The 10,541-nt window shown below is 52.2% G+C and overlaps 2 protein-coding genes across 2 annotated transcripts; one reads left to right on the top strand and one right to left on the bottom strand.

Annotated features, from left to right (window-relative positions):
• The first annotated feature begins 112 nt into the window (after nucleotides 1-112).
• On the top strand, nucleotides 113-5,503 carry BO97DRAFT_393997 (DNA-directed DNA polymerase zeta catalytic subunit REV3). The gene is made up of 3 exons (XM_025693956.1): nucleotides 113-475; nucleotides 531-1,557; nucleotides 1,648-5,503. Exons 1-3 carry the CDS (start codon nucleotides 241-243, stop codon nucleotides 5,483-5,485), a joined length of 5,100 nt encoding a protein of 1,699 aa, XP_025549764.1. The 5' UTR covers nucleotides 113-240; the 3' UTR covers nucleotides 5,486-5,503.
• A 557-nt stretch (nucleotides 5,504-6,060) lies between these two features.
• On the bottom strand, nucleotides 6,061-10,399 carry BO97DRAFT_394000 (RNA dependent RNA polymerase; the record flags this gene model as incomplete). The annotated part of the gene is made up of 4 exons (XM_025693957.1): nucleotides 6,061-9,293; nucleotides 9,380-9,845; nucleotides 9,917-10,073; nucleotides 10,131-10,399. 4 exons carry the CDS (start codon nucleotides 10,397-10,399, stop codon nucleotides 6,061-6,063), a joined length of 4,125 nt encoding a protein of 1,374 aa, XP_025549765.1.
• Nucleotides 10,400-10,541: the final 142 nt, after the last annotated feature.

The raw sequence follows: 10,541 nt of genomic DNA on the forward strand, positions 1-10,541 counted from the left end.
TCGATGCCGCGGAATCCTTGGCAATGGCCGGGCTATCATCACGTGAGCTGATGTAGTTCCGCGCCACTGGGCGCGTCACTTCCATGGTAATTCTCAACACGTCCTGCTCGCAGCAGACACAGAACGCTTACAAAACGCGCATTAGCAGTGCGATTGGCGCAAAGATCTCAAACTACGATGATCTTCGTCGTCGCTTGATAACAATGTTGGTGACGGCTCTGTCCGTCTCGAATCCAAGCAATGGAGCCATTCCAAGTGCGCCTCAACTGCGTGGATCACTATCAAGCGGTCCCGTCGGACTTCGACCCTCCGCTGCCTTACAGGGATCCGGCTTCGGGCAAATATGATAAGTCGAAAGTCCCTATTATAAGGGTATTTGGTGCAACGGAGACTGGCCAGAAAGTATGCGTTCATGTACATGGCGCATACCCTTATCTCTATGTGGAGTATGAAGGCGACCTAGAAGAAGAGAAAGGTTCGTTCCATAGAGACCGGCCCCAGACATACGCTCGCGGCTAAGTGTTTGATAGTGAGTGCCGCCACCAGGCATCTTCAACTCGCCATCGACCGCGCTCTAGCAGTGAGTTATAACCGCAACGCTAACGACAATAAACTCGCCTTCGTCGCACATATCACCTTGGTCAAAGGAGTGCCTTTCTACGGCTACCACGTGGGCTACAAGTTCTACTTCAAGATTTACTTGACAAACCCAATCTACATGACTAGACTGGCAGACTTGCTGCTCCAGGGTCTGGTATTGAAACGGTCCGTCCAGCCGTACGAGAGTCACTTGCAATACATTCCTCAGTGGATGTGCGATTACAGTTTGTACGGATGCGCATATTTGATATGTCGTAACGTCAAGTTTCGCATGCCAGTGCCGGACTACCTCGAGCTCACTAACCTGTCTCACCGCTGGCATGATCGTTCCATCCGCCCTGAAGATTTGTCAGACCCGTCGGAGCTACCTAAGCAGAGCCACTGCCCCTTGGAAGCCGACATCTGCGTCCAGGACATCATGAACCGCTCTGACATCAGTGAAAGGTCCATCCATCACGACTTCACCGAATATTTGAAGCCGATGGCTTCGGATCAGCGACTCGTACCGAGTATGGCGGGCCTTTGGCAGGATGAAGAGCGCAGACGGAAGAAACGTCTCGGGCTCCAGCCAGGCAGTAGCCCCTTTGTTGCCGAGGAGCTAGTTTCCTTATCGGTCGATCCCAGGAATACCTCACAAGCGGGCTGGATTCATGAGGACGAGTACCGGGAGATGGCAATGCACACGATCAACGAGGAAAAGAGCCACTACGATGGCGGTGATGTTAGTCTCGATAATTTTCTAACAGAGAACCCCCTCGCAAAGAATGTAAAGACAGCGCTTCAGAGCGTCGAGGACTTCTATCCTGGCAAAGAAGAGCTCACCAGACTCGACTTTCGTAATGACAACGATTTACAGCCGCCAGAAGAGGCGGGTGCCAGTATCGATGAGGAGGTAGCTCCTCCTGCCGATCTAAATGAGCAGCCGTACATCTCGGAAGATGATAATAGTTCCAGCGTGTTTCTTGGCGACGCACACGACGAAGAAGAAGGAGATAATACAGCTGAAGAGCTTTGGGACGATGGCTTCTTTGATGTCACTTCTCGAAGCCTCTTTGATACTGAACCTGAATCTAGGGTATTTGATCCGTATGAAGATGGGGATGCTCAAGAAGACTTTCTTGATGCAGGATCAATTGACTTGTATGAACATACCGAATTAGAGCACGTTCATGCTATGGAGCCTGCCGAAGGACCCTCACATAGCGGCGCCCGAAGCATAAAGCGCTCATTAGATCAGACGCCCAACCATGAACGCTCGTACAAGCGTCAACGATTCTTCGAAGATGCTCTGTCGCAACAGTTGGAAAGTCCGACAAAGCAGGCCCTAAGGCGGCAAGCAGCTCAGCCTAAGACTGACAGTTCTGATGTTGAAGACATGTTGGATGAGCTATACGAATTCGTGGACCATCTGCCTTCACAGGAGGCATCATCACAGTCCACTGTCCGTCCCGCTAAAACGCAGAACAGGAGGATAAGCTTCCCTGTCGTCAAAGACCCCAACGACCCTATGACGGTACTACGATTTAGTCAAGATGGCAGCCTTTCGTCCAAAGAGCCAAGGGCATCTGACGAGGTCAATGCCATCGAGCTCAATGCCAAAGCTTCCACGGAGACGAGCTTCAACGGATTTTCATCACAATTGCAGTCATCGCAAATTCAGTCACCAGCTACTGAGACTAGGTCCGATTACGCAAATACCCTGGACTCGGGGATGGCGGAGAGTATCTACGACAACTTCAATATATCAAGGAATTCTCGTATTGGCTTGTGGCGGCGAGCCTGTCCTAGCTCTAGCGAAGTCTCCTCGGCCCTTACTCATTTTGGATATCCACCTGTCATCTATCAAAAAGCTCATTACAGCAATGAGAGCGATGTCCCCGACCGACCAAGGGACTACGCAGGCAGAGAATTCCGCTTGGGAGGAACTGGTATACATCATCTACCTGATTTTGATCCTCTAGGGCGCTCTACGGCAATGCTAGGCGAGGATCAAGCCGTGCCGAAGGACAAGCGCGCTCAGGAGAAAAGCGACCGACTGCTGCGCGAAACGTGCACGTTGAGAGAATGGGAATTCGCCCCTATGCCGCCCAGTCGCTCGGAGGTTATAGAGTGGTTTGAGCAAACCCAGGCAGAGGCCAAGAAAGACTCGGGGAAACCGCAGGCTCTACCAGTTCAACCGAATGTTATGTCTCAAATCGAAGGGCCCACGCAGAAGAACGTTTACGGGTTCAAATACTCGCAAAAAAGCAAATCCACCAGCGTGGAGCATCAGACGCAGTATATGAGTATGATGAGTCTTGAGGTGCATGTGAACACTCGCGGGGCGCTGGCGCCAAATCCCGAGGAAGATGAGATCAGTTGCGTTTTTTGGTGTTTGAACTCGGTTGATGAAGATGTTGACGCGAACGGTACCTTACCAGGTGTTCATGTTGGTATGATCTCTCAGGGCGAAGAAGACAGGCCGGATACGAAGCTTTCCAAGGCACTACGAGTTGAGTGGGATCATGAAATCTCCGAACTCGACTTGATCAATCGGGTCGTGGACATTGTCCGGTACCATGATCCAGACATAATCACTGGCTACGAGGTTCACAACAGCTCGTGGGGCTACATTATTGAGCGAGCCAGAAAGAAGTACGAGTTTGAGATTTGCGATGAATTGTCCCGCGTAATCTCACAAGCTCATGGAAGATTTGGCAAAGATGCTGATAAGTGGGGGTTCAACCACACGTCTTCGATTCGGGTCACTGGGCGACACATGATTAATATATGGCGAGCCATGAGGAGCGAGTTGAATCTCCTACAATACACCATGGAAAATGTTGCGTTCCACTTGCTGCATCGCCGCATTCCACACTATTCGTTCAGTGATCTGACAGCATGGTATCAGAGCGGCAAGCCGCGCGATTTGATGAAAGTGATCGACTACTTCCTCTCACGCGTTCAGATGGACCTGGAAATACTCGACTCCAATGAACTAATCGCTAGGACTAGCGAGCAAGCGCGATTGCTAGGCATTGATTTCTACTCTGTCTTCTCTCGAGGCTCGCAGTTCAAAGTCGAGTCTCTGATGTTCCGCATCGCAAAGGCCGAGAACTTCATGCTCGTGTCCCCCAGCAGAAAGCAAGTCGGTCAGCAGAATGCTCTTGAATGCTTGCCACTAGTCATGGAGCCACAGAGTGATTTCTACACAAGCCCTCTCATCGTGCTGGATTTCCAGTCATTGTATCCCAGCATCATGATCGCATACAATTACTGCTACTCCACGTTCCTGGGGCGGGCACGGCAGTGGCGAGGCCGCAACAAAATGGGATTCATGGACTACGAACGCCAGCCCCAGCTTCTCGAACTCCTCAAGGACAAGATCAACATCGCGCCCAACGGCATGATCTACGCCAAGCCCGAAGTGCGCAAGTCCCTTCTGGCGCGCATGCTCGCCGAGATTTTAGAGACGCGTGTCATGGTCAAGACGGGGATGAAAGCCGACAAGGACGACAAACCGCTGCAGCGACTGCTCAACAACCGGCAACTGGCTCTCAAACTCATCGCAAACGTCACGTACGGCTACACCTCGGCCTCGTTCTCGGGCCGCATGCCGTGCTCCGAGATCGCGGACAGCATCGTCCAATCCGGCCGCGAGACGCTCGAGAAGGCCATCGCCTTCATCCACTCGATCGAACGCTGGGGCGCGGAGGTCGTCTACGGCGACACGGACAGTCTTTTCGTGTACCTTAAGGGCCGCACGCGGGACCAAGCGTTCACGATCGGCGAGGAGATCGCGCAGGCAGTGACGAAGATCAACCCGCATCCCGTGAAGCTCAAGTTCGAGAAAGTCTATCACCCGTGCGTGCTGCTAGCGAAGAAGCGATACGTGGGGTTTAAGTACGAGCACCGCGAGCAGACGGAGCCCGACTTCGACGCCAAGGGCATCGAGACGGTGCGGCGCGACGGCACACCGGCGGAGCAGAAGATCGAGGAGAAGGCGCTGAAGCTGCTCTTCCGCACGGCGGACCTCAGCCAGGTGAAGGCCTACTTCCAGGCGCAGTGCACCAAGATCATGCAGGGCCGCGTGTCGGTGCAGGACTTCTGCTTCGCGCGCGAGGTCAAGCTCGGCACCTACAGCGACCGCGGGCTCCCGCCGCCCGGCGCCCTGCTCAGCGCCCGCCGCATGGCCGCCGACCCGCGCGCCGAGCCGCAGTACGGCGAGCGCGTCCCCTACGTCGTCGTCGCCGGTGCCCCCGGCAGCCGCCTGATCGACCGCTGCGTCGCCCCAGACACCCTCCTCCACGACGCCACCCTCGACCTCGACGCCGACTACTACATCACCAAGAACCTCATCCCGCCACTTGAGCGCATCTTCAACCTTGTCGGCGCCAACGTCCGCCAATGGTACGACGAGATGCCCAAGGTCCAGCGCATGCGCCGTCTCGTCGAGGGGCACCACCACAAGCCAGGCAATACCACCAACACTACCACCATCACCAACCGAACCGGCCTGCGCAAAACCCTGGAATCCTACCTCAAGTCCTCCGTCTGCATGGTCTGTAAATCCCGGCTCGACGACCACCCTGAGGCGGCAGCGAGCGGCGCTTCCTCCGCCCCGCTCTGCGCTGAGTGTCTACGCCACCCGCACCTGCCCCTATTCGACCTGGTCTCGCGCCAGCGCCAGGCCGAGAAGAAGGTGGCTGAGCTGGAGCGCATCTGCCGGTCTTGCATGGGCGTCGCGTTCGGCGAGGAGGTGCGCTGCGACAGCAAGGATTGTCCTGTGTTCTACTCGCGGACCAGGGCCGTCGCCAGTTGGCGGCATACGAAGGCGGCATTGGATCCTGTTATTCGCTTGCTTCAGGATACTACTATCTCCGGGGAGAGCGCGTTGGATTGGTAGTTACCTTTTTCTTTTTCTCTCTTTTTCTTTTTCTTGGGTGAGGGGGTGGGGGTCTTGGGGGTTTTGCTACTTGGGTAGGGGTCCTGGAATTGGTTGATCGGGGCTTGGTTACTGGACCTATGGATGGGAGTTCAGTTTCATTTGGATGTTGTCATAGGAGCTTCGGTTCACTGGGCTTGGGGTAGCTACTGTATCATAGACCACTTAATCATCTATTGTGAAAAGAGTGTAGACTCCCGGTAAGATCGATGTTTAAGCTTTCTGTATTTCGATTAATTGTCACCTACCTGGGACTCATTAGATCCTTGAAAAGATAATGCGAAAGAGACAGAGAGATGAAAAACACGTGAAGACCCCATACTTCAACCCCGCCCTCTGAAAGCTTTGTGCAAAAGAATTAGTAAAGACAAGGAAGACAAGGAAGCAATAAAGGAGACGCTCTCAATTTGGTATGGAAACATACGAAGAGGACAATTCCTAGAAACTGACATCCGGAGCAGGGGGGCACTAAGTGGGCAAAATCAACTCATGCGCGACACTAATTATCAGGAAAAGACCCGGCCGGCAATGCGCCTCTATAGCCCGAGCAGTTCGGTCAGTCGGTCGAATGCGGTGGGCTCTAATTCATCTTCGTCAACTAGGTTAAGACATTCGGGTTCAGCGGTGGGAATAGCCTTCGCTTCTTCAATTGGCTTGCTGTTCTCGTTACCCGGATGCACTTCGTTTGCATCGACGTCGAGGAGACTGGCCGACAAGCCCGAAGCTTGTGTTGGAGGGGGGGCATGGTGTTTAGGAGTGTTCGAGAGGCCGAAATCGAGGAGTTCTTCCAGTGACTGGATCCTTTCTTGATGGTGTTGAACGACATTGGTGGTCTGAATAGGACAGGAAGCACTGACAATTGTCTCGCCTTCGAACAGGCCGAAGGGGTCTTCAAGCACCTCTGGGGCGCTTTCTTTTGCCTGGGAAACATTGACAGAGGCAGAGGTAGCTGGTTCTTCCTTTTCAGCGTCGATGTCTTCAGGTTCCTCGTACATACCCCTGGCAATTTTGCCGAGAATGTGAGGCAATATCCATGGGAAGCTGACCAGCGGCCATTGGCTCATGTCGGGCTGCTTCTTTTTCGAGGGTGCCTCGCCGTTCGAAGGATGGTCTTCACGGTGCGCCTCTAACGCAGCGGTCATTTCTTGATGTGTGACGCGATACATTGCGAGTGCCAACGGTGCTAGCTGCTCGAAGTTGCGGCCACCAACTTCGATATAGCACCTTTTCTTGAAGCTTTCTAGATGCGCCATGGTTATCGACCCGATCTCCTCATGGAACTTGTAGTCCTTGCTCATGTTCGCATGGTTGAGAACAAATGTAGACCAGACTTCGAATTCTGTCTTGATCTCATGCTGGGCCATGATGCGACGGGTCGCCGCATCGTATTCGACCTTGAGGTCTTCGGCAAATTGATACAGCTCCTTACTCACCTGCAATTTACAGTCAAGGATTCGCTTGTCGAATGGCATCCCAAGACTGGGTATGAAGTCGACACGCTCCACGGCGTCATACAGCTGACCCAAGATTTTCCGAGAGGAATAGATCTTGTCAGCCGTCTTGCCCTTCTTCTCCATAAAATGCGGCCACAAATGAGGCTGGAGATTTCGGGTCATGTTTGCGGGAATTCCGGTCTTATTGTAGTCAACTGCGTCTGAATGAAGCTGCGCCAGCCGCATACATTTGTCTTCATTGACCCCATTTTCCAGGCGATCAGCCCATGCAAGATGTGCATGTGCGATCATTGGAAGACAATCGTATTTCATGTAAGTCACAAAGAAAGATGTGATCTCATCAACGGTTACATCGTGATCCAAGTCTGGAGCCTTTTTGCTTGTATACTTCATAGGCTGTCGAAACCAATCTTGAGGCAGTAGATCCTGATCCCAGATGACGAGATAGTCATCTCCATCGAGATCGCCACCGGAGCACATACTGGCGATATCTTGGTCACCAGTCTGGGGCAAGACAACCACATCATGAAGACTGTGCAACTGCGGAACGTTAACAGCTCTCACCACACGGATGTCGCCCGGGTGAAGAGACGGATTCCGAGCCAAAATGCATACGCCCTCGACAATGGTGTATTTCTTTCCATCCTCGGCGCCTTCGGCCTCCGGGCGAGAAATTTGCACGAAGATTTCTGGTAGCGCTGCAAGCTGTTCCTCGAGTGGAGCATCTTCCTTAGGAATATTTTGGCAGAAGTGTCCTTTGAGTATGCCAGTCTCATCCATACACCCGAGAAGATTTGCGCCTCTGTCAATGAAAATCTTTGCCTTCTCTTTGAGATACTTTAGGTGCCAAGCTCTCCATAAGGCCATCACAGATGTCAGGAATGGTTCCCGAGTCTTCATGAACCCATCGGAAATCATTTCACTAATTGTGAGCGTCTTCTGGTTCGGATCGACGTATCTCCGGAGTATTGAGACCGCCCGGGAATCGCTTTCCATGGCTTGGTCTAGATCCTGAAGCATGTCTTGCAATTTTTCGTGAAAGACACTATCGGATATACCCAGGGTAGACAAGACAATGATTAGTTGTCTGTTGAGCGTGGCAATACTGAATTGGGACCAACGAATGATCTCCAAGTTGTTGTGGATAGCCGAAAATTTGTATTGGCTTTTTCTGATATGGACTTCCTGGGGTAGAGCCTCGGAGGACACAACCAGCATGCCCTTGCATCCTCCGAGGCGAAATTGATATGCAGAAGGAGGGTCACCAGACGGTGTCTTGATTTTCAACTCCGTCATCGCCATCTGTGCGAGAAACCGTGATATCCTCCCGACGCCATCAGAGAAGACATAGCCATTACGCTCCACGTCATCGATCTTTCGTATCTGCACTGGGCAACCGGCTATGGCTCTGGTGGTCGAGAAGCATTGCCCTAGCCGTGCTGCGTGCTTGGCGACATTGCGGATATGGCTAAAGTGGCCCATCCACGCGCGGATGTTGGCAGTTGTGAGCCCCGGCAGCGGTGCGAAGAAGTAGGCGCCATGCTCACGAAACTGCGAGTTCCCAAATGCAAGAAACTCATAGCGCCTATCTCCAATGACTATACCATTTGCTAGTGCTCGCTTGATGCGGGTAAAGATCTCGTTTCTTGTATTATCCATGGTCGAATTGATACGGCCCAGAAACTTCTCATCCGTGAACCTAACACGAAGGAATCGATCTGCGTGCTCCATGTAACGTCGAATGATTCTATTAGAGATGTCCACGGTGGGTGAATTGAAGTAAATGGTGGTTGGAGTAATCCTGGCCGAGCGCATATAACAGCAGTAGGATGGTATCTTCGCGTTCGTTACTCCCTTGATGAATTTAAGATCGAAAATCTTCAGAGGATTGTAGTAACGCTTCTTTTGGGTTGCCACATGCTCCAAGAGCTTCTTGGCCCTGGACTCCTCAAGTTCAGCTAGCCTTGTTGCAAATTCACGGGTCATACTGAATTCCGAGAGAAATCCGTTCGAAATGCAGACCTCCAATTGGTATCGGACGGAGAAAGGAAGGTGAACATAATTAGATTCGGACAGAATCTCCAATGAGGAGGATGAACTCTTGGAAGCCTGGCTCTCCGAAGACGCCTGGGCATCTGTCAGGTCGATCCACTTCCAGACGGGGGGAATCCGCTCCTTGCCATCCTCGCACTGAGTTTCATAACTGCTCTCCTTGACTTCGACATTGTAGTCCCTAAGTATCTCACAAAAGAGCTTGAATTGTCCCAGTTTCTCGGCATGTTCTTTGAAGTTGAACTTAAAAGCCGTCCAACGGCCTTCACAGCGGTAATGACGGGTGGCCGATTAGTATGAACATAGGAAGGAGACCTCAAGTAAGAGAAATAATTTTCAAAACACGTACCTAAGTCGATGACGGAATGCTGTCTTTTTAAGCTGATCGGAAGACCAGACAGCCTTCGCGGCTCGTGGACGATCTGGGTTTGCCTATACCATGTGTCCGCATCTCTCCAGTGATTTTCTTCCAGGAAGGTCGATTTGATATCATCAATGCGTCGTTGATAAATCGGAGGGGAGTCAAGAACAGCCAAAAGCGAGATTGACTGTGTGCCGGGATTTTGCATTTGCGACATTCCGCTCAATTGGACAAACGGGATTCGGATCCGGTAGCTCTTGTAGGTGTCACGCACGGAGGGCCTTTTATTTGTGGAGTCGAAGATCTGGATCTGAAATTGAACGAACATAGCTCTAAGTCTCATATCAAGGATTATGCAAAAGCCACCACCGGGCGGGTCCTCGATTGTACGCATTGGCAACAAGATGTGTTCATCGATCATAACACCGATGTCCAGGGAAGCGAGCGGAACTTTCTGTCGCGCAGGGGTAGGTCGTTAGATTCTGTCATCTGGAGAGAAAGAAGCGTATCATCGAGGCAGCTTACCAACTCTATCGAGAAATGCACGCTCGGCCGAACTGGGCTGGGAATACGATCGTTAGGTGAGTTGAGATCAGGCGTGACATTAATGGTGGACGATCGGCCATCTGGTAGCTGAATGGTGTAGGTTTTTTGGTTCCAGAAGTCCTTGTTGGGAGGCGGCCTGGTACACGCTGGATGAGAGTCAAATCATTGTGAAGTGTGAACGATGAAGCATTACCTGAAGCGTATCTTTCCCCGCGAATTTCGTTTTCCCTGGAAGTTCTCGAAGAGATCGATCGAGAAGATCCGTCCTTCTTTGATGAAGGATCTCCAGATACAATCTGCATCGGCTCCATCTGGAACATTGGAGAGGCTGATGGCTAGAGAATCAAATGACTTCCATGGCGGCAGGACATTATCTATCGGCGGTCTCCGCGAGGGCCCAGTTGGGGCTTGAAGCGCGCCTCTCTTGTTCTCCTGAATAACTCTCCTGCCTCGTTTGTTCATCTTGTTCTTGGAGGGGAAAGAGCGACGTGGGCCTGATGGAGCATGACAGAGAGAAGGATGAGGGGAATGGAGAGGGGAAGAGAGGGAGGAATCAGAGGAAGATGAGGGACAGTGAAGCAGGGGAGAATTGGAAGATGAGGCG

This window comes from Aspergillus homomorphus, assembly GCF_003184865.1.
Source record: "Aspergillus homomorphus CBS 101889 unplaced genomic scaffold BO97scaffold_28, whole genome shotgun sequence".
Taxonomy (NCBI): Eukaryota; Fungi; Ascomycota; class Eurotiomycetes; order Eurotiales; family Aspergillaceae; genus Aspergillus; species Aspergillus homomorphus.